The 23,722-nt window shown below is 37.3% G+C and overlaps 1 protein-coding gene across 2 annotated transcripts in view; it reads right to left on the reverse strand.

The window, feature by feature from the left end:
* Positions 1–23,722, reverse strand: part of RAD54B (RAD54 homolog B) — a 64,711-nt gene that overhangs the window by 16,120 nt on the left and 24,869 nt on the right. The window contains exons 1-5 of one of the 2 annotated variants that reach the window (XM_048286541.1): positions 18,822–18,984; positions 8,774–8,974; positions 5,447–5,734; positions 2,868–3,030; positions 1,938–2,163 (exon numbers count right to left, since the gene is read on the reverse strand). In XM_048286541.1, the coding sequence (XP_048142498.1) occupies positions 1,938–2,163; positions 2,868–3,030; positions 5,447–5,734; positions 8,774–8,831 (735 nt within the window). In that variant the 5' untranslated portion in view covers positions 8,832–8,974; positions 18,822–18,984. Of the gene's footprint in view, positions 1–1,937; positions 2,164–2,867; positions 3,031–5,446; positions 5,735–8,773; positions 8,975–18,821; positions 18,985–23,722 lie in introns of those variants that run through there. The other variant, XM_048286540.1, reaches the window with a different exon arrangement.

Consider the following 23,722-nt stretch of genomic DNA (forward strand, 5'->3'; position numbering starts at 1 on the left):
AACCTATAATTAATTATTTTTCCAGATATTTTGACTTAAAAACTGAATCTAAACCACTCCAGTAAGAAGTGATAACTCTGTAGACAGATAAAGGAATTATTCTCTCAAACACATCTCAAATGCTGAGAATATGAACTAACAAGACCTAAAAGCAACCTTTGTGGGGATGCCTGCATTTTAAAAGCAATGTTCTGTACATGGCATTTGCATTTTAACATAATTAAACTGTAATCACATTTTAAAAGCAGATCATATCCTGGTGTTTTAAAAAGTCTATTACTGAAGGATTAGGATCAGTTTGTGGTGTTTCAGCATGAAAGTGAGGAAAACATTTTAAAAAGTCTGCCAGTTCTTTGAATGCATTTCTTATAGACAAGAACAGAAAAAAATGTTTGAGACAAGTTCTTCCTTTTAAGTTATACTGGAGAAGTAACAGTATGGTAATTGCTGTTTTTCCAGAGAAGAAAGACAGTAAATTATTTTGAAATACCTCATTATACCCCAGGCAAGTCATACTGTGTCTTCCTTTTGCATGACAATATATTCCGTGGCATTTGGGAACACAATCTTTAAAGCTGCTGAGTGCCCCCAATCAAATAGGTCCAATGAGATGAGTTCTAAGTAAGAGTATTAAAGTTATTTAAACTTAAAGAAAATGAAAGCTACTATCATTTTGGGGCATAGTAACTGTCATCAAATTCAGGCTTTCTCCTCCCAACATTACTCATAAAAACTGCAAGAAAACGCTCAATTATCTCTAACTACCCTTTTAGGTTAAAATGTTGCCATATTATATTTTGCCTTGTATCCATTTCTTTTAGGAAATTTCACATCTCCCATCCTAACCTATATTATATTACAGTTCCTGACAAGTCAGTTTGCTTCATTTCCACAACCTGAAACAAGTTACTAAGAAAAGCAAACAATGCAAAATACACCTATTACACATGCATTGTCTTCAGTGGAAGATCAGCAGTTTCAAGAGTTTGGCAATAATGAGTCAAATTTGAAGAAATAGTTATTGTTACAAAATTTTGTACAGTCTACCAAGAAGTAAACTTCCATTGAAAACTTCTGTTTCATCTGAAATACTCATTCTTCCATACAGACAATAAGCATAATGCAAGAAACTAAAGGCAAATCTGGTTGATGTAAGGATTGGATAACCTTTAGAATGAAGTACTATTTGTTTCATCAGTCTACCTGTATGGAATTTTTAGATTAAAAATAGTTTTGGAATATAAGTATCTTTATCTTTGCTGCAAGCACCAATGCAGGTACTGTAAGCTCTCCACTTCCTTTGAATTCGTGAATGTTAATACCAGCAGGAACAGCTTCACTATAGGAGAGGACAGGGATCAGCATCATCCTGCTTCTTAGTAAGATTTGTACTTGTCTGCAATCTTCTAGAGATGAGAGATAGTCTCATTACCTAACACTGAGACTCTAGGCCTGGTAACTCATGAGACTTTAAATCATCCCAACAGAGATCTAATTCTTGACAGTGACAGTAATGGGAATAACCTCCTGAAGTACCCCAAAATAGGCAGCCAAAACAAAACAGAAGTTTTCAGTACAGAACAAAAGCAACTACCACAGAAACAGAGTACAAGGTAGATGCTTTGGTATGTAAAGCAGGGAAGGTGTGCACTTTGAGAGACAACAGAAAACTCCTTAAACTGAAGAGGTACAGGGAGGAGCATGTCACCTTTTACAACTTCACAGGTGAAACCAGAGGAAAGGTAAGACAGACATATGCTACCTGTGAGCTTGAGTTATGACTGACCGCAAAATACCCATATGGACAATTATGTGAAGAAGAAATAATGTATTACAAATAAATATTAACAGAGAATTACTAGGCTTGGTCTCTAGTTTAAAAAAAAAAAAAAAAAAAGAGGAAAAAAATCATAATTCCTTTTGGAAATAAATCTTACCTGATCAATTGTAAAGACTTTGATCCTTTCAGTTCCCAACCATTTCTGAAATTCCTTTTTCCAGTTTTTCACCAGACTCCCAGGGGTGACCACCAGTGCTCGCTTTAGCACAGGTTTGCATCCATAGGGCCCTTGACGAAGAAGAGTCCAGACAAGTGCAATGCATTGCAGTGTTTTTCCTAAGCCCATCTCATCAGCAAGAATAGCTCCAAATCTGCCACTAACTCTGCAAGATGTAATGAGGCAGTGGTAACATTTTAAAAGACATATTTATAATTATTCATAATTGGTTTAGGGATTTGCTTCTGCGGTTGTTTTATGAAGTATAAAGAACCTATTTATACTTATTACAGTACTGTAATAAGTATACTGTAGGTTTTTATTCAGTTATACTACAAGATCTTAGAATGAAAATTCTCATTTTCCACAGTAACTCATTAGTCCTCTAAAACTAAAGTTTAAATCTGCTTTTAGAACTAAAATTATTATCCAATACCTTAAGGAATCTATTACACTATAATTTATACTTTTGAAAACAATGCTGTATTTTTTTCAACAGGTTGAAATAACATCCTTTTTATTCTAAAAGCCTGAATTATAAATTACATTAATAACTTTGAATTATATGAAATATAAATCCCAGAAAGCAGTGTTCTTCAGCATGACTTTGATTTTATCTGTGTTTATAAAACTTGGTATGTAGAAATGACTGGCCTTTTGGTGCACTAGCTTCTCATGACATCTGGCAAAATCATGGTAAGTGTGATGGTACATTTAGGTCAGAAAAAACTTGTGCAGCCTCTTTTGGGAGAAAATTACTAACATTAATCAACTGAACAATTGCTCAAAACTTCCCAAGATGTCACATTTCAAACATGGGCATGAAAATACTATAGGTATTAAAAGCCAAAAGGATAATTATTACCTTACCTCATTCCCATTACACATTCATATAGAAATATAATTCCTTCTTTCTGATGTTGGCGGAGATTATTTGCAATGTAAGGATCTACAACTACATCCACCACAGGTAAACCAGCCTTATTGAACATCCACTGATGACTTGAATTTGGTCGTGGCATAACTAGAGAATCTTGAAGTTCAAAGCATAATGAAGTATTACACAAAAGCATTACTTTTAGTCTGTTAGCAAAATCCGTTAGGGTTAAAGTCAATGATCTAATGACTGTTAAAAATACTGTTTAATATATCGACCATTCTCAGACTGAAAATGCATTTATAAGTACCTAGACTGCCTTCTACATAAAAACATTTTTTTAAAGAGGTTTTCCAAATAGTTTGCATTCTTCTCAAAGGTAAAGGTGATAAACTGAGAAATATGACGGGTTTTTTTCTGATGAGGTGAAACCGCCTACCCAATAAAAGCTGCATGATGACTTTGAATTCAGAGTTAAATTAGAAAAAGTTCCAAAATACTTCTGAATTGAAAGTCTAAGAAAAAACCATAAACAATGACCTACAAAAAATCTAAATACTGCATTTCAAGGGGATATTCTTGTAGCTTCCCAGAAAGACTTCTCTGTCCAAGAAACAGAGAAGACAAGAAACAAGGCACTGATTTGCTAAAGAAAAATAAGGAAGGATTGAGCATGACCTGACAAAAACTGACACAGTGCATGAAAAAAAGAAGTTGACAGGTTTGAAGACATACAGAGGCAAAGAGAGAATGAAGTGTTGAGCAACATCTGAGTAATAGTTTTGCTTGCCATAATCTGTTGACAAACATCATAGTTTTGCTAGACAATGTCCATACTGGGTTGCTTCTGCTGCTGCTACATACCTTCACTGAAAAATTGGATTGTCAGAGGACAGAATGAGAAAGCAATTTATAGCTTCTAGTGTTTTTATGTCACTAGAGTAGATCTATACTGATAATTTATTCATGGGAATAGGTTGGTTGAAGGCTTGTATCAGTCAGGAAGATTTTGTTTCCTACTGACAAAGGGTTGAGTTCTGATGGATTAAATCAAACTGCATGTGTATATATTTAAGAGCCAGTGGTGACAAAAAGATAACCTTTCTGACAAAAATTTGGATGAAAATGAGGAAGAAACAAGGCTTGGATAAACACTGGACTAAAAACTTAGAGATTGTAAGTGGAAGACATAGTTCTGCATCTTTGTCACTGTGCTCTGTTCTGCTGGCTTTCTGTTTTGTAGAAGGTGCATTTTAATCAACTGTAATCATAGACTTCAACATGAAAACCTCTGACTGTTTCAATATCAAGGTCCTGGGCTTGTAAAGTATCCCAGCAACTTCTGCAAGAGGTTATGCAATCAGGCATTAAATAATGTGATTCTCCTGTGTAAGCAAACCTGAAGACTGAGAGAATCCAACCTATTGATGTGTTGAGGGCTCCCAAAATCTGATAGGAGGTATTCAAATTCACCAGAAGTCAGAGAAGACAACTAGAATAAAATGCAACTTTTTAACAAACTAGTGCAGGAACAGTAAACAAGTTAATTTATGTGCTGAATATACTGGCTTTTTTTTGTAAGAATGTTAATGGAGCATCATCTTGCAACCACAGGAAGGAACATTCTTAGATAAAATGTAATCAAGTTAAATTAAGACCAGAAGCTGGTGTTAATCAGGATGCCCTACAAAAGGGCCAGTGATATTACTAATTACCACTTGATTAAGATTTCATTGTTTATTTACATAGCAGCTAGGTAACAGCTTCAAAAAGTCCCATATCATATCAGGATATGAGGTAAGAACTAGGATGGAGGTATTATAGTAAGAATGTAGAAAAAAAGTATATTTTTAAAAATAAGAATGGCTCTGCTTAGCAATGTTTTTTACACTCATTATCTTCCATCTGAAAGATAGATCCACCAGCAGAATATAGTTCCTAAATGGTTTGTAGACAAAAGAATACTTCTGCTTAGATAATCAACACCACTTCCTGCACCTCTCAAATGTTTATGGGGTCCCTCTTACACAACTGCTTAACCAGCCTGTTCCTACACAGTATGTGAACTCTCATGGCTCTTCAGCACACCATACTTCTAGCACTATAAAACTAAACATTTATTCCAAAACATATCTGGTTGAGTTTGAGTACTGTAGTTACACTCCCTGGATGAGATGGATCAGGAATTGTCAGACACAATTCTCTGAAAGTGGCATAACTTTTCTATTACTGATCCTCCTCTGCAATTACTGTGCTGCCCCAGTGGGAAGCTGGAACTCATCTAGAACTTCTAGCATGTGTCAGATATGTTTCTCTGATCAATAAACTCATTTCCCTTGGCAAAACTCTCAGAAACTACTCTAATGTGTTTCCACAGCCATCTGTAACAACTACGAAAAACTTTATGCAGTGCAGAGTATTTTACTTGTTAGAAACACACATGACAAAACCCTAACATGATTGAACACTAGTACTATATGTCAGAAATACTTCAGTAATACATGGAATTACACATTCAATATTTTTTGAGAGTCAGAGGATGTTTAAAGAAACTTTAAAATTTCAATCTTACTTGAAGTATTTGGATCATGGCGAGGTTTGCAGCTTTGAGAATCTTTGAGCATATTCTCTTTAGTACTGGGTTGACAGACATTTTTGAATGGTTTACAGAATGGTTTTGTAATAGTTTCAGATAATGCAGCTGGAACTGTGTCATGAGTCCCTATTCCAGCCTGAAAACACCTGCCACTGCTGAAATCATCTGCTGAAATTACACCCATCACTTCAATTTCTTTTCCGCCAACTATCAGTGTTTGACCTTCATCGAGACTTTCTAGCTCTTTAGCTTTATATCCAGTACCTAAAAGAACATAAAAATTAATTAATTAGGACAACACAGCAAGTACTACTTCCTTAACACTAGTACTCATCTGCAGGAAGGAAAAACTGTGCAAAGGTATCTGAAACATACGATTGTTACACATAAAGCCCTTCCCTCCTTAACGGAGTGACATGTGAGTACTAACAATCAGAATTAGATAGCAGACTATATGAGCAAATACTTGGTCATCCTCATCACCAACTAAGTCTACTGAACGTCAAACAACTGCTCAAGAGACCTTTTAAAAATTAGCCCCACATTGTAAAATCCAGCAGTTTGCCTTACTAACCATCCTAGGTCCTTTTCCCTTTCTTTCATGCCCCCAAAAGAACTCTCCTAACCCCTCTCGCTATTGATCTAAACAGGGTACTCTACTTTAAAAATAATTCTGAATTTGTTTTTTTACACTTAAAGATTCAGATGCATCTGAAATCTTCACTTCTACATATGCTCTGGAACATGCTCTGATTATTGCCAAGATTTATGAGTAAGTTCAATAGTTGTTGGGCTCAGCCAGGTGGGCATTCTCAGAGCAGCTACAAATACTACTGGTCTCATTACAAAATACAGCTACAGCTGCCACTTCCTTTTAACACAACAATGTAGGAAAGAGTGGGGGTTCCTTGTTTTAAAGAGCAGTCTACTGGTTGAAGCTCTCACACAAGAAACAGAGGACATATATAATTTATTTTATTAACTCAGAGATGTCAAAGCCACATCACTTCAGAATTCTTTATCTCAATTGTTGAATTTGTGTAAATTTAGATAAACAGGCTTGAATCCTTAGTCAGGCCAAAACAAACAAACAAAAAAGGCATGACTGTGTAGACCAGCAGTTAAATCACTCAGCTGTGAAGAAAGAAGCAAGGCCTCCCAAGGCACATTTTATCCAACAAACACCACATTTAAAGACTCCTGGAAGCTGTTTGCAAAGCTCAGGTCTGCCACTTCTAGGAATGTGAAAGGTTGGAAGGTGAAGGTCTGGGTTTGAATTCCTTTAAGAGGAAAAAATTACTGAGGTATTTCACAGTCTAAGCAAGTGCTGAAAAATAGTCTGGCCTAAAGGGAGACACTTTTTTTTCTTTCCTCTGAAAGTATTCAGAAAGCACATAGTGAACCTTGTTTGGTTCTTGAAAGAACACTTGCTTTCAGGAAAGAGCTGAAGATGCCTGAACACAAGAGAATACACGTGTCTTCCTGAACAGGGTGCTTGGGGAGGGCATTTATGATCTCCTTTGCTCTGCATTTTTGTTTTCTGTTATTACCTCTACATAGCTTCAGGCTGAACATACTGAATACAGGTGTATCCCTGTGCAGATTCTGGTCAGAAGAGTCTAATTCTAAGACAGGATGGGCTTTAAGGGTAGATGGAAACTGGGAAGGCAAAAAGCAAACCTACAAAGCTCAACTGTTTATGCAGCTGCCAGAAATAACCATTTCTGTAACATACAGCAATTTACAAGACAGCACGTCCTAAATTCTTTGCAATGCATTATTAAGGAATTAGGACATTGCAGGGGAGAACAGAAAGATGTTCTGCTGCCTCAAAAATGAGCTATAATCTGTGCTGGTTTTAGGTTCCCTTGTGCCATCCTTGATCCAGCCCTGGTAAGCCTAAGGAAAAAGAAAATTCTTCCTTTGCCTTTTTCTTCCCATTTAAAAATAATAATCCTGGAGCCTCATACACATTCACTATAAACTTCCCAGTATTACATACAATTTTGGAGGTAAGCACCACTACCTTTCCTTCTCACTCAGTGAGCTAAATACTTGCAGAAATTTAAAACTCACACTGCTTAAATTGGTCAATTTATTATTTTCTTAGAATCAATAAGAATTGAAAGCAACTCTGAATGGGCAAGTTAGCACTAATGACATTGGTATTGTTGTGCTCTCTAACACCATCAAACATGGTAAAAAAACTTTTACCAGAGAAAATCACAATGTTCATTTTTCTATTGTGTTTGCTGCTAATTCAAGATGACAGGACTTGAAAAAACACAAGAACAACAGGGTGGTGGCTGATGCATTCCAGGCATTACTCTCTTTCACTCTGCCTTTTTCAAAAACAAGCAAGTCTGTACATATATTGCTTTGCTATAAATAAATTCAAATTAACTTCTAAGTCACAGACTGATTTGCAAATCAAAACTGCCTGGTCCTAACAAGGCTCACAATGTCACAATTGAAACAAAAGAGCAGAGAAGCCATCTCTGACCTAAAATAAATCACATTATGCTTTGCAGAAACATTGTCCAATCCTACTCCCTTACAAAATATCTTTGGCTCCATTAGCAAAGTTAATTCTTGCTTTGCTTTCAGTAAAAAATTACTGCTTCAAGTTGATGGCAGCCTATGGTTTGCAAGTCTTATTTTTAACTCTGATATCAACCCAAACTATGTCTTACAGCAGCAGCTGCTGCTAAAACTACAAGACTAAAAATTGCTACACAGTTGACTTTGGCTGGGCTGGAAATGTTGCTGTTTGCCTGTCTTTCCAACAAAGATAATATTTTTAGCTGTTTGACTGGCTGAAATGTAGAGATCCAACCTCTGAAATTCCTGATTGCCCTACTGGTGACTGGAATATCTACAAGAAACTTACCTGTATCTTTTCCCCAGATTTTAACTCCTTCATTTCTGCATTATGTGAGCAACTTTAATCAACTACTCATCCCTCATTTGGCATTTCTGAATTAGTACAGCCATTGATTTCCAGATCCTCTCTTTGGACTAGCATTTGGTGTTTCTGTGAATAATGTTATTCAGCCTGCTCCAGCCTCCCCCATGCATCTGCCTTATATGTAATAAATATAAAGCTTTCTTGAAGTCTTCCCCCACCCCCCCCCAAAAAAAAAGACAAACCAAAAGCAAACCCAAAATCTCTACTGTTTTTTCATCCTGTGGTCAACATTGGTATGAAGAACTAAAACATCTAAAGAGCTGGGTCTCTGTTATTCAAAGCACAGCAATTTTCTGCCAGGTGTTCCCTTGAGCAAGTATGCAATTCTACAGTACCTCTGCCAATGTCTTTGCCTTCCATATCTTTCAATATTACTGACTTTCCTTTTATCATAAGAATAGCATCGCCTTCCCACTTCTTGTGCTTTTTCTTTGATGCTTTACACCACACGACACTGAAATATTTCACAAGGCAGTCAGGTGCTTCCTGAGCTGCTTCTTCCTTTGCTGTCCCTGATGTTGGCAAATACAGTGCATCTAAAAGGGAAATAAAATAACAAAGAATATCTCAGGTTCTCCTGATAAAGCGTACAGTCTTTTGCATTTCAAAAAAATCAAGGACAATCTATACATTTTGTCTTATATAAACAAAGTGGTATATTTCTTATCCTTATCGTAAGTTTGGATTGAGACAGAACAGCACATAAGGACTCATCCTGAAAAAAAAAGCAAAAACCAAACCAACATTCATTGTTTCAGAAAGTATGTACTTCCAGGGAAGTCAGATTACTTGTTGCACTAGTAAGTGAGCTCCTAATTTGACATACATACAAGATGATAAGAATGGAAAAAAAATTAAAGGAAAGGCTGAAAAAAAAAGCAAAAGGGAAATGACCACAAGAGAAAATGAAAACAGGGTCCTCGTGAGACGGTGCTGGGCAATGTTCTGGAAGCAAGGACAGGAACAAAGAACTCAGAAAAGGGAACAAAGGAGTCCAGGAAACAGATCTGGAGCTGAAGTCATCTGTACTAAGTGGTAGAATAACCATAACTGTAATAACACAAAATATAATTTCAACTCCTTTCCTTGCACCCTTCAAAAATAAGTAGTTGTAAAAATCTTGAAACACACCATCTCTTGAGTATGCACCAACTCAAACACCGTTACTAGGCTTAGATTGATTCAGATTTGTCAGCAGTTACCTAATTGTAAGTGTCATGGGTGTAAATACTAATAGGCAATATTTAGGTTAATAAGGTTAAGAAATGATAATAAACAGACAGCAATTGATTATAACATCTATTAAGAATAAACACAGGCTTTCAAGAGTTAGCAATCTGAGATAAGCAGTGGTAGAGAAGTCACCAGCATTACCTAAAGGAATATCTGTAGCATTCCTTTTCAGCACATGCACAGCTTCAAAGGGAGAATCAGACTAATTTTCATTAAAATACCCTCGCATGCTGGTTAAAAGCTTAAATCGGTTTGCTCCTTTGATTCCATCTGGGATTCAACACTATACAAATCTGTTACGGAAAAATGCTTAGGCCACAGAGTAACCTTTCCAAAATTTCCAAGTGTGCTGGTATTTAAAGGAGAAGCAGCAAAAGGAAATCCTTGCTCAGAGTAATGGTGCAATAAAGAAGCAGCTTCACCCCTTCTACACCAGTCTACATATTCCTAAAACTGCAAAATACTCGTAAGGTACACACCTAAAATGAGTGCAATTTTTCAGACTAGTATTTACTAAAAAGGTATTATCTAAATGAAAAATGCTGTATTTATTGAATTGAATTTTCTTTCCAAAACACTCTAAAAGTTGTATTGTTGTATAGAACTCTATGCTAACTCAGTGCCTAAAGCAAATAGGATTTTCCATACATAGATGTTTCTTCAGTGCATTAGCCAACATCTGTAGTTTCATGCAGCAGATGTGTCCCCATCTCCAAGGAATAACAGAGCAGCTACTGAACACTGGCACTTCACAGAAGGATAAGAATACGGAACAGAGTAACCCTTTTTGAAATGTAGGGAATTCTTTGCAAATCCTAGTAAATGAACTAGACAGTAACAAAAAAATCCTTGCAGCTCTGTAAAAAAGTTAAAAGGCTCTATTGGATCTTCAGTAATCACAAGTGATAAGATTTAGAGAAGTGAAAGAAAGGGGGTAAGAGAGAAAACCTGTACCTTGCAAAAATATAAAAGATTAATTTCATTCTATATTGAGCTTCTATTGCAAATTGATTCAACCAATAAATAAAAGATGGTTTTCTTTTTGTTTTTCAAACTGATTCTCTTAGTTTAATCAACAACTACTTTCCTTATATTAAAATTTCGAACTATTACTGCAAGAACTGGAGATTTCACTGCAGAATTTTCTTCTTCTCTCTTGAAGGATGGCCATCCATAAACAAATGACCATCTCTTTGTCTCCTCCACTGACCTCCTGCATGAGTTTGGTGACCCCTGAGATCTGTTTTATGGTCATTGCTCTTTTACTCAAATCGTCCTGCATGGAATTATCTGAATCACCAGTAGATTAAATTTCAAGTCAATAATAAGGCTTCAATAATAAGTCTTTTCTTATCCCTGCTTCATTTAAAAAAATTAGAAAATCAATAATTTGGAAACAAAAGTGGAAATTGCTAGCCTTTTGTAATACTGACTTTTGCTGGAAAAGATTTCCAAAGCAACCTGTCCCCCATAACAAGCAAACTGAGCACCAATATTCCATGCAATACTACCATGTTCCTATGGGGAAAATGAAAAATTATAGCCTCTGCAATGTTCAGATATCTTCCCTCAATTTGTCTTCTGAATTATCACAACTTCTGTTTATAGAAATATTCAATAACAATGTTTCTCTGCTACATAAATGATCTTCCTTTTACCAACAACTACAGTATAGTTTCAGATAAAAGTGTAAGGTGGGTTTTTTTTAATTAAACATTTTTAAGTAAAAATAATTGCATCCTCTCAAAATTATCTTCCATATAATTTCCTTGCATAGAAAACCTAAACCTGTTCAGCAACATTGCCAATTAGGCACTTGCATTCAACCTTCTTATTATCTTATCAGTTTTGTTTGTATTCAGCTTCACACCTATTTAACTTTAAAGATTACTCCAGTGCAATAGCAGAATATTTAAATTCAATAAATAGAGTGTCATGAGCTTTTCAGGAATTGAAACGAGACTGGTATATTATGCACAGGAACTAAGTTCAGTGTTTGATATAGGGGTACAGAGAGCAGTGGATTCAACAGAAACCCCTTGCTGCTCAGAGATCATAGACAGTATCTGAAACAGTTGGATTTGCTGAGACCCTGGAAGATAAATTGCAACTGTACCCTCTGAGCTCTGCTGTTAATCAGTTTGGAGTGAAAATAATAAGTAACAGCAACTTTGCATACACCACAGTATGAGAAACATCAGGAAATCATGCGCACTCATTTCACTCCCAAGCAGTGAGTGGCTGGCTCAGCCTGGCAGTAAGGTTTGCTTAACCATGAAGAAACCGTAGCAAGCAGCATGGCTCTCCTCCCAAATGAAGGGCTTGGGAACTTTAAGGACGTGGCTAACAAGGATTTGAAAAGCTTCCACAAATAAAGCTTTCTCTCTCTTGTTGAGAAAACAAGGGCTTAGGTTTCAAGATATAAACCATAGCCTAGCTGATACAAGGAAAAGTTTCAGCAGCCTCAAGAAGGTGATGATTTACAGAAATCGGGACGGGATCCAGGAGAGGGGACGGGGAGCATTCCAATGGCAAACTAGTTTAACCAGTTTCTGATGAGCTGGATTTAGAGAAAATGCATCGATTAAGAGCGTTGGGTTACTCCCAATGCAGCAAGAAAGTAGCTGCATTATGAAAGACTACCCAAGGTAACTCAAGCGTTCATTTTCAGGGCACTGTGGGCTGTAGCACTGCAAGTACACGCGCGCTGCCGGGAGGAGTGAGCGGCATGCTCCAGTGAGCTGGGCACCGGCACCTTGGCCTGGGTGTGGTTTAATGGATGGCTTAACCCCATCCCACTGCAGGCTGCTGCCAAAGCCCACGAGCTCACCTTTCCTTCCCTCTCTCGCTCTGCTTCTCATCCACCAGCTGCTAGAAAGCCAGCTCAATGAATCCCATCAGCAGCTACAGTCAATATAGAGAAGGGGTATGTGCAGTTTGGACCAAGGAGACTGGGAGGCTGCCCATTTTTTTGTAGCAGCTCCATACTTGAATTTCCACAGTGTAAGCATGTATGAAACAACAGGTGAGTTTTCCCTCAACTGCTCTGAATCTTCTCAATAAAATGTACTGTCACAATGCAAAATTACAGTTTAGAGAAGACAACTTTGATTCAAGTTGCGCTCTATAGCACTAAGAAATAATTAAGAAATAGAAGGAGGCAAATAAAAAAATCCGAACTGCAGTAAAAGGAGGCTGGGGATTTGAATGAATCACAGCCCCAACTCAATGGCAGTGCTCTGCTGTAGCCTCTGCAGTGACTCTGCTCAGGTGCCATCAGTCTGGTCTATGGAGCCAGCACCATCTCTTTCTTCTTTCGATTAGACGAACTAATCGAAAAGCTCCTTAATGAAATTAATTCATAACTTTTGAGAAGAGAGGTTTACATAGCAGTTAAATGTCTAGGTGCCTATGAAAGATCTATATGTCACACACTCCTAAGATATCCTAGGAATATTTAAAGAAATATGAGTCAGATAGCATCATCTTTCACTTGCAAAGCAATTTAAGTCTAATGATAAACTTAATACTATGCTAACATGTAAATGTATATTAGTGTGCCTCCAAGATGGAAAAATATGTAATAACTCTTCCCACAGCACTTCTGTGAGACTTCAGGAGTAGTGCAAACAGAAGGAGTCAAGCTAACTTGCCCTAAATCCACAGGAATCAATGACAGTTGGGATTCCATTTCAGAGTCATTTGATTACAACCCAGTGCTTTGTACCTCTCTTTCCAAGACAAAATATATTTGCAATTAATTTTGCATGTATCAGCATAGATAGTAAACTCACCTAAAGACTGATATTTCAAGCAGGAATATTTTCTTTGGAAAACACATCATTGTTCAAAATCCAAAATTATTTTTAAACAAAAATGCAAATTATAAAAAAATTTTAATATTTTTAAACTTCAGTGTCAAAGTCTCTTAATAATCTGAAATGCCAATCAAACTAGCCTCTGGATTCCTGACCATGCAATACTACAGGGATTTCCTTCAGTAGATTTTATTTTACACAGCTAATAACTTTGCCAGGCCTTCATCAGTCCATAGTACACCTTCCATGCTAACTGTCTCAGTTGAAGCACATATATTCACACACATTCACAATGTCCATAAAAACTGGCAGTGAAAGAAAAATCACTGCTTATAAGAAAGAAAACACAGATTAATCCAGTTTTAGCCACAATGAACTCTTACTCCTTGTAGAAGCTCTATTAACTCAATACTCTGGAGAAGAATCTAAAAATCTGGGGAGGAGATAACACTTTTTCTTTTTTTGCTAAGGTAAAATTTTTCCATTCCTGAAAGCTAAAAGCTCTTAGAAGTAGATACAGTTTGCACATTCTCTGCAGCTTAATTTCCTGAGGATTACACACTGGACATGCTCTAACTGAGGCCGAGAATAGGCTTCTCTTTATTCACAGTTTTCACTGCTCAGACCAAAGTTGGGCTTTTTCCATAGTTCCAGCAGGGAATTTTTCCATGGCCCTCTCCTTCAGACCATCATCCCCTCTTCCTGGCACCAAACACATAAGGATGGCAGAGAGGACAAGGACCAGATACAAGGAAGAGCAATTTGGGAGATGAAACCTGAAAAGAAAGACTATTGCTGGAAAGGAAGGCTGATGTTAAACCAGTGGAAAATTGACAACTGAGTAAAAGACTGGAAGTCTGAGCTGGAAGCTGAGTATGTAGGGAAAGGCTAGAAACCAGACAGGGAGTAAAAGAGTAGGAAGACAACATGATATGTTAAGAGGAGAGTTGGGGAGAACCACTCAGGCAGACTAGGACTGGGGTCCAATATAAGAGTCAAGGACCAGAGAGAGAGTTGGAATCTTCTGAGTAGGAGCTGGTGCAAAACAAAACTTACTGCCTCTCATCTCTGACCCTCAAAATGCAAGATTCACTAAGAAAATGTACAGCTGGAAAACACTGAGGGAAATCACAGGACCACTTGGGAGGAAGAAATGAGAACAGGAACTGATTAGGCAATGACAGGGAAAATAGAAGTAGAAAATGACAGCAGTAGAAACCAACTAAAGACAACATGATACTTCAACAAAAAATGGCAAGCAGTTGAGCACAGAAGGGCACTAACCACACAAAGACATGAAGCGCACTCAAATAAACACAACGTCCTTGTAAACAGGGCCCATTTCTCTTCCCAATCATTTAACTTTTCCCCCTAACTCAATTTTTAAGACTACCAAGGTGGTCTTAAAGGTAGTCAGCTTAAAAATACTGTAATTGTTCCACTATTCTATATAATTTTACAGACTCAGGTTTGGTAGGTGCTCTACAGGTGAACAGGGCAATGGAAGATTTAGGTGCAGCGTAAGAGATGGAGGTAATTAAGCTCCTGAACTGGATCCATTTCACAGATTATTCCCTGCAAGACAAACTCAAATCCATTCTGAGTTTAGGACCAGCATAAGACACAGAATCAGACAAATAACTTCTAGTGGACAAGTTCACAAAGGCAAAGCAGGAGCTAAAGCTTGAATCATTGTATCGCTTTCCTTAAAGTCCCCTCAGTACATCCTGCTCTTCAACTGAAAAATTTTCAGTCTTTTAATTTCTTTGCTGTCAGCAAGCATGTGCAAAACTCACTGGGCAAAAAACACTGCATGCTGTGATATTAATGGTCTACACTGAATTCGGTGATGTCTTAATGCAGTAATTTGCTTTATTACTCCAAAAGGGACAGATAAGGTTTTCAACCCTGATTGTCTTACATAGATGAAAACATCAAATAAATGGAATAATCTGTTTAGAAATATTAATTTGCTACAAAACCCAAGACAGCATCTAGAACCTTGTGGTACAAAACTACGCTACCTACCTGCCCACCACCCCTATGAACCATCCTCCATCAAGTGAATAGTTTTAAGGTTGAGAAGTCAAGCAAAGTCTGAAGGTGTCAAAAATAAGGTATTCCAGTGACCTGATCTGCCCCACTGTGCATATACATTCATGATAAAATCTTTAGAGAAAACATGCTGCACTACACTGCCATGGGACCTCTTGCTCATTCAGTGCAGAGAACTGAACTGCTGGAAAGGCAGGAAAAGTGGCAGGAAAAAAGGCTGTTGCTGCCTCTGCCACCCCTGCATTGCTTTATTGTAAACTGCAAAAGGTGCGGGATGGAAGAGGCTGCAAGGACAGATAGTCCCATCTTGTGGTTAGATAAGCTGAATAATGCCCTGGAGAACTGGACTTTACTTGCATGTCTTCTGGAGTAATTTAACCCCAACTTTCAGTAACAAACATTTGTCTGAGCGAGTGCCTGACTTGTGATTCAGTCTCATTTGTATTAATAGTGAACACTCATGGGTGTAACTGGAAGCTGTGGTTGGGAAAGATTAAGTGTACAGTATCCTAAAGCACTGAGACAATGCAGTCCTCAATGATTCAGTCTGCACCTTCCATAAAAGTGGGGCTTTTTGGTGTTATTCTCTCTGTGCCTCAACTCGCGCTTTATCTCCTAGAAAGTGGAGATTACACCAACTTTTTGTCTCACAAGGATGTTGTGAAATGTAATTACATCTTGGAGGCAGTCAGATATTATCACAATGAGCACTAGAGGAAAAAAATTAGCTAATTAATTCAAAATAGTTTGAAAAATGTGCTGAGAACAAGGCGTAGCTCTATAACTGAACAAAGAGGTGGAAAGAAAATACTGAATAGTGACTCACTGAGTCGACACAGTCCATTCTGTGAACTGGCAAGGGAGCCTACAGAAATACAACCCTTAATTATGTACTTAATGACTGTACCCAACAGAATGTGAAAACTGGGTTCAGGTTGTGCTATTTGTGAGTTTTTGAATACTTGAGTAAGTAACCTTTATTTTCAAATAGGAACGTTCTGTATACAATAACAGAGCTGGTAGATGTATTTAATTCGAACAAGTAGGAACAATCCTCCCATCACCATTTAATGAAACATTTACCTCTTAAGGGTATCAGCTGTAGAGGAGGGAGGACGGAGAGCACATACTTTCAAAATTACAGCTCCATGGCAGAAAACTATTCTTCCTAAAACTCTCAGCTGTCCAAAAATCCAACTGACTCCAGCTTTCACTGTAAAAATTTAATGAACTAAGCTGAAAGCTTCTATCAGGTCCACAGAAATAGATGTGCAAGTCCTATTATCAAAGGAAAAAGCAGCATCATTGAGAATTCTGAAAAGCTGCAGGCATCATTTGGTGCAGTGAGCCAGATCAGCTCGGTAAAACATTGGAACCACTCAAATGCCATCCAAATCGACTGTTTACTACACTCTTAATGTTGTCATCCACACTAAAAGTTGTTTTGATTAATTTGTCAAGTAAAGGGGGTTTTACTTCAAAAAATAAATGCAGAAGTGATACCCAAAAGCAAAATTTATTCTTGGGTTCTGTAAATATTGAATGTTATTGCCATAAATTATAGTGTATATGTGATATGAAAAGATTCCAAATATTTAAATTACCAAAAAACCCAAATTACTAAAAAATAGTTAATAGACTATTACACAATCACAGGCTAATTGTAGTCTTCTCAAAAAGCAATCATTTTTTGAAGCAGTTTGCAGAGATGTTAAGTGTTCATCCTTTTGTGTTTAAATGTAAATGGAAGGTACTCAGCTAAACCCATATGTGCTACTTTGAAAATATGTGGTTTGGTATTCTCTTAAGCATTTCTTATTACTTCTATCATCTATTTTTTAGAAAAATAAACTATTTCTGTACTGTACCAAATCTCTGTTTCTAAAATGCAAAGACCTAGATCTGTAACAAAAAGCAAGCAGGCAGAAAGGAATTTCTTAAGATTACATATCCTTCATATTAACATCTGTTTTAATACATATTGGAAGGAAAACACTTTCAATGTCCTGTTTGTGTTTGTTAATGGCCATCTTTGATTTCCCTGGATTATAGTAAAGAGTCCTTAAAATACAAGTAATCAATAAAACCTATGCCCACTGACATAAGCACGAAATACAACATATTCCTATCCTAAATTATTTAAACAGGACTGTTTAAAATTTATGACATTACCCTGGGAAAAGGCACACAAAGGATGAGTCATATTTTTTAGAATTTTCATGTGTTATGCAGCAGTGATTACTTGCAGAGTGGCTGACGAAATATTTGGAAAGGGAAAAAGTAATCTTTCCAAATCAAGTTATATAACTTTGATTTACATAAATGTAATCCATTCAGTAGTCCAACCAGAAAAGTAATATTTATGGCCCAAACACAAAAACCTAGAGCTTTAGTTGTAATTCTTACTAGGAAAGCAAAATAGAACCAGGAAGATGAAGGAGGGAAGAGAAGAAATTCATCATTATGGAGGTACGAGGTGTTAACTGTGCTGCCTTTTCTGGCTCTGGATGTAAGAAAACTCAATACGACTTAAATTGCATAGAAATTCCAATGCAAATTAATAAGATGATTCCATGCAGGAAGCCTTAAATTCATGATCCCTTTAACAGAGCCTACTTTATGTCAACCCTGCCTATTTTTGGTCCTGAGCTGACCACTTATATAAGGAAACGCTAGAAGACATGGAGATGTGGCAGCTTTCCATCAGCAGACCGGCTCTACTTGCTATTCCCAAAGTACTGCTTTGACCCTTGGTGTCACTGGAAAGCCTCTGCAGCACGTGCAGCTCTTCTTACCAACTGCCCCATGTGTATCTCGTTGGGTATACGTGTGCCATGAACATACATGCATGGGCACGCTCATGAAAGAAGGATGAGATTCAGAAAAAGATTAAACTTATCTCTATTTCATCTGAAAACAATCTTTAGAGATGCCCACTGGATCTTCAGAGCTAAAGTATCTGAAACTCTCCAAGTATATTTAACTTCTGCACTGCTGAAAAACATCTTCAGTGCCATCTCAAAGTTCACTTAGGAATTGTGCATTTTCCAAACTCAAGTAAAGCAAATTAGCACATAGCATTACATAACAAAAACTATTATGAAACGAATAGATTTTATCTAGCAGAAATAATTAGAACAGCAAAGGCTACATTCCCTAAACAAACTTAGTTCAGTCCTTTTCTGCACACACACTATGCAGCACTCTGAATCACAGAGCTATATGCCATATTTTCCAGGCTATTACTGGTCTTTCTGCAAAAGAGATGGGCCATTACCTATCCAGCTGGACAGTCCAACAGCTCTGAAATCCTTATTGCCCCAAAAGAAGGGCACTTGTGCTTGAGATCCTTACTGCCATCTGCCACTCTCTGGATCGAAACAAAGTGGCTTCCTCACTGAGGCTGTCTGTCCCTTTACTGGCAAAACTACAAACACATTTTCTTGCTTCCATTCAGGGTGTGCACAGCTGAGAACTCCCTGATCCACTCTCAAGAGCGCAGTGTGCTCAGGCTGGACAGGCTTTCCTAAGAATCAGTTGTTATGGACTATACCCGAAGTGCAACAAACTTGTTCTGAAAATGACCACCTTCTGCGTTTGCTAATTAATTACAAATTAAGCCAAACTGAGTGAGGTTTTATAGGAATGGCCAAAGATCAGTTTGATGCCAAGTTTCAAGTACTTTCTCAAAAGCACAGGGAAACTGGAACAGTACAAAGGAAAGATGATAAAAATACAGTATATGCTAAACAGAGTATTCTCCCTGCAATTTGTTTCACAGGAAAAAGATGAGTCATAAACAAACACAAACACATACATAGAACACAGACATTACAGCCCAAGAGGAGGTAACACAGCATAAAGTAGCTTGGCCACACTGATAGTTAATGCTACTAAGGTCATCTTGTCATGTACAACCGACTACCAAAGCCTCCTTACAATGCAAAGCAATGCAAACATCACTTGGGTGAAACCTTCAGAGTTTAAAAGTCAATTTTTTGGCGGGGTGACTTACAGCACAGTCCGAAACAAATGCCATGTTACAATAGAGAACATGGCAACAGCAATAGTAACATACATACTGGTTTTAGTCCTGTATCTCTGTTACGCACCACACATAAATGTTTTGACTTCACAAATGGTATTCTTAATAGTACCAGCAAGTGGCCTATGTAAAATTTACCTGCAAACTGCTGCTGAGTTACGATAAATTACTTCTTTCACATGACATTTTCAGTGATTAATAACAAATAGAACTCAGCACTACTGCAGGTTTTTATCTGATGCAATGCAGGACACAAACAATACTGTAGCAACTAACCACAGGCAGTCCAACATCCCTTCTCCCCATCCCCAAACTAGATACATGTTTTGTCCAATTGCTTCTGTTAAATGAAAGTTTAAAAAAAAAAAATTAAAAATCAGTCATTTATAAACTGGTTTACTTATTTCAAGCATGCAGACAGTTCCAAACTTTGAAAATGCATAAATTTTGAGACAGCAGTAGCAATACAGACAAGGCTCTTACAACTACATACAAAGCAAGCAAATGGCAAACAGAATACTGTAAACTAAATGACTGAGCCTTAACCAAACTGGGTCCTGAAGTCAACCAAATCTGGATGGGCAATGTAATCCAATGTAAGCCACTGGAATTACCTTTTCATGACATTTATGTCAAATTATGCTAATTATTGTGCCTACCTATAAATGAAAATCAAGAGCCAAAAGGAAATTGCCAGGAAACAATGACTTCTTTTCAAAAAAAATATATAATTGCACATGTAAAATACAAAAGATCAGTAGCATTTTTCAAGTCTACAGTTTTGTTAAAGAGCAAATAGAAATCATAAATTATGTGGAGTAACTGCTGATTAAGCATTCAATTAAAATTATATGATATTTTTCTTGCGTGAGTAATTCAGAGTCAAACAGAGTCAAGGTGTTATACTAAAGAGATATTTGAACATACCAACAAATCATTCTGTGTAATCACTAGGATAAAATAGTGTGAAAATCCCACAGCATGGAAGAAAGGCAGGGGCAGTGGGGAATGCCAATGCCTACAGATGGCTGAGATTTCCTTGGGTTCTCTGACCCTCACCCACCTTCCCATGTACATGAATCAAAAGCAAGGTTTTCAATAATTTTACCACTGAACTGCAGGTTTTACAAGGAAGATTTCACATTTTGTTAGTTAGCATTCAGTGGAACTTCAGGAAACTGTATCTTTATTATGGAGAAAACTTTACCCAGACAAACTGAGTGCCAATTAGGAGCAACCATCACTACACACAGGTTGACACCAAGGCAAACACTTTTGGTTTTAGCAGAGATAAAACACAGAAACACAGGTCACAGAATGATTGACATTTAGTCCTGTGTTATACAGTCTGCTAACTGACATTAACTACTGTAAAGAGCACTTTTTTTTTTTTTTTTTTTAAATCTAAGATACAGACAGTAAGATTTCTTAAATGATTTAAGACCTGGATATTTAAAACAGAGTAACAGCCTTACTTGTTAGGAATACACACTGAGAAGCTATATTTAATGCATTTTAATGCTAAAAGTGTTCTTTTTAGAGGCTTCTTTATATTTTCATATGCAAAATGGAAAAGTAATCAACATCTTAGGAAAACAACATTTTATCATCTTCTTGAGTAACCTTTTTAATATTTAACTGAAGTTAAAATTGACATGGAAGCATCCTAAGCACTTAAGACATAGGAAATGTCTTAGCCCGGGAATCACAATTCCTTGTTTCTTACTCCCACTCAGAAACAACTCTCGTTTAATTATAAGGAACTTAATGGCTTTGACTATTGGAAATCCAGTGAGCACAAGTCTGCCCAAAGAAGACAGTATGCAAGCTCAAGTTTATGCATTTTCATTGTAAGGAGGGGGAGGGGCGGAAATCCCAAGTCAGAAAATGTGTAGAAACATAAATGAAAAGAATGAATTTAAGCTAGTGAGGTGGAAGATGTTAGAAAACAGGGGTATGACAAGTACAATTAGCTACAAGCAATCTCTCCTGGTCTTGGAGTATTCTCTCTTACCACTTTTACCTGATAAGAATTCTGATCTGAGGCAAGCATTCCACAGGAGTCAAAAGCTAACAGGGTGAAGCAGGAACAAAAAAAGCAAGATAATTAGGTAGCAGAGATGAAATTATAGACTGATTGTTAGACAATTACTTGGATTGATGAAATTACTCAAGATGCCATCACAATTACCACAAAGTTATCATAGTTACAGTTTTTCATTCTAATACTAAACATAAATCCATTAGATGTTTGGAATTAAATTACTCCTACAGCCTGTTTATTGCCGTTATCTTAGTAGAAGGACATGAACATATGGTAGAAATTTGTCCTTGCCTAAAATTACTCTGCTTGTACTCTGTACATTATAAACATGCAGACAGGGAATGGCACTGCCAGATGTAGTGAAGGGAGTAAGAGGATAAGAATGAGGGTGAAGGAGGGAAGGGCTTCCTACCATCCCTTTCACACATGCTAGTACAGTATCATTTGCTGGAACAGTAAAAATTCATAGCACTTCATGGTCCAGAAGGACCAGCCACAGCTGTGGTGCATATACCCAACATTAGGAATACATGGAAAAAAACCAGGAACAAGCACGGAGAAGTGAGAAGTCTGACTCAGAAAGATAACCTGATACTGTAAAGCAGATGTGGAGTGAGAAAGAAATGCAAATCCACCAACACAGAGAGGTATAATATATAGGCAGCATCACACTGCACTGAGAGAGCAATATAATGGTACTGAAGGAGGAAACACTTCTCTAGTGAAAGGAAATAAACACCATCGCACTAGTAAAGAAAGGAGCAAGCTTCATGGACACTCAACAGATGCCTCCCCTTTTCCCAAGCTCCCCAAAAGTCAAAAGAAACAAAACTGAGAATACAGCAAATGAGAAGCATGTGACCTCTGAACTAGAGGTGCTGCTTGCAGGCAAGAATAAAAGTCTTCCACTAACAAGTGACACAAAGTCAGAACAATGAAACATGGAACACCCACTATAAGGGGACAGTGTATTTTATTTCTTTCCCTTTCCAACATCAAGAACACAAGGACGCAGAGTCCTATTTTTGTAACTAACTTGCCTGCCAGTTCAGAAATTATTATAAGCTTTCCAAGACTGGAAATTCATCTAGTCCTAATCCTCAAAATAAAAATACCATGCCAGTAGAAACTCTGGAAGTCACCTCTTCATCTAGCATCAAAAGAAAACATTCTAAAGTCTCTAGAGTATTTTGGTGGCCAGTGTTAAGAGTACCTATAATTCAAAACCACTGCAAGACAATGAGCCGTATGGGAATTACTTTCTGAACTACTAAAAACTTGTTCATTTGCATGACACATAAGAACAGAAATAAGACATAGAAATTAATTCCTTACCACTGGAAACCAGAATTCTGATTTTTAACTGAAAAGATAAGATCATTCATTTCCAAATTACAAGACAAGGGCAGATAATTTTGTGCTGTTTCCTATTTCAGAGAAGCAGAACAAATAAAATCCTTATTTATTTATTAAAGCCAGCATTTTGATTCTTGTAAACTCAAAGAAGTATCTCCTTGAAGCATTTCCAGCTACACAAAAACAGATCAACGTCCTTGAACTAAGAAACACAGCAGAAAGCCAAGGACCGTACAGGAACAAAGGCCACTTATCCAGGCACCATCATTTTCAGTACACACAAAGATTCCCAAAACACTTACAGTACTCTCAAGAAACGAACTGAAAAAGTATTGGGGAACTCCATATTGCCAACACTTGTTTTCACTGTTCTATACTTTCCCTCAGTTTGTAAACAAAAGACTTGCTTCCTTTACTTTTCCTACCTGAAACCTGTTAAAGTTACCTTGGGCCCTGACAGTCAAGATTATTATATCACAAAATTTAACTACCGTTCTTTAAGCTCCACTAGCTCCTCAGCTACACTCACATGCTTCCAGTCTTCAGTTTTCAGTAAGTACCTACCCCCGTGGTAGCTGATTTACTCAGAAGACCAACAACGAGGTGTGAGGCTTACCTCATTGAGAGTCTGCTGATGCAGACCAGTGCCCCATGCTTGCATGCAGAGGTTTGTGGGAGTGGAGAAAGAAGCAAATTCAGGAAAACAGTGGTGACAGGAGAGGAAGAAATAGTC

The sequence above is a fragment of the Corvus hawaiiensis genome, chromosome 26, assembly GCF_020740725.1.
Source record: "Corvus hawaiiensis isolate bCorHaw1 chromosome 26, bCorHaw1.pri.cur, whole genome shotgun sequence".
Lineage (NCBI taxonomy): Eukaryota > Metazoa > Chordata > Aves > Passeriformes > Corvidae > Corvus > Corvus hawaiiensis.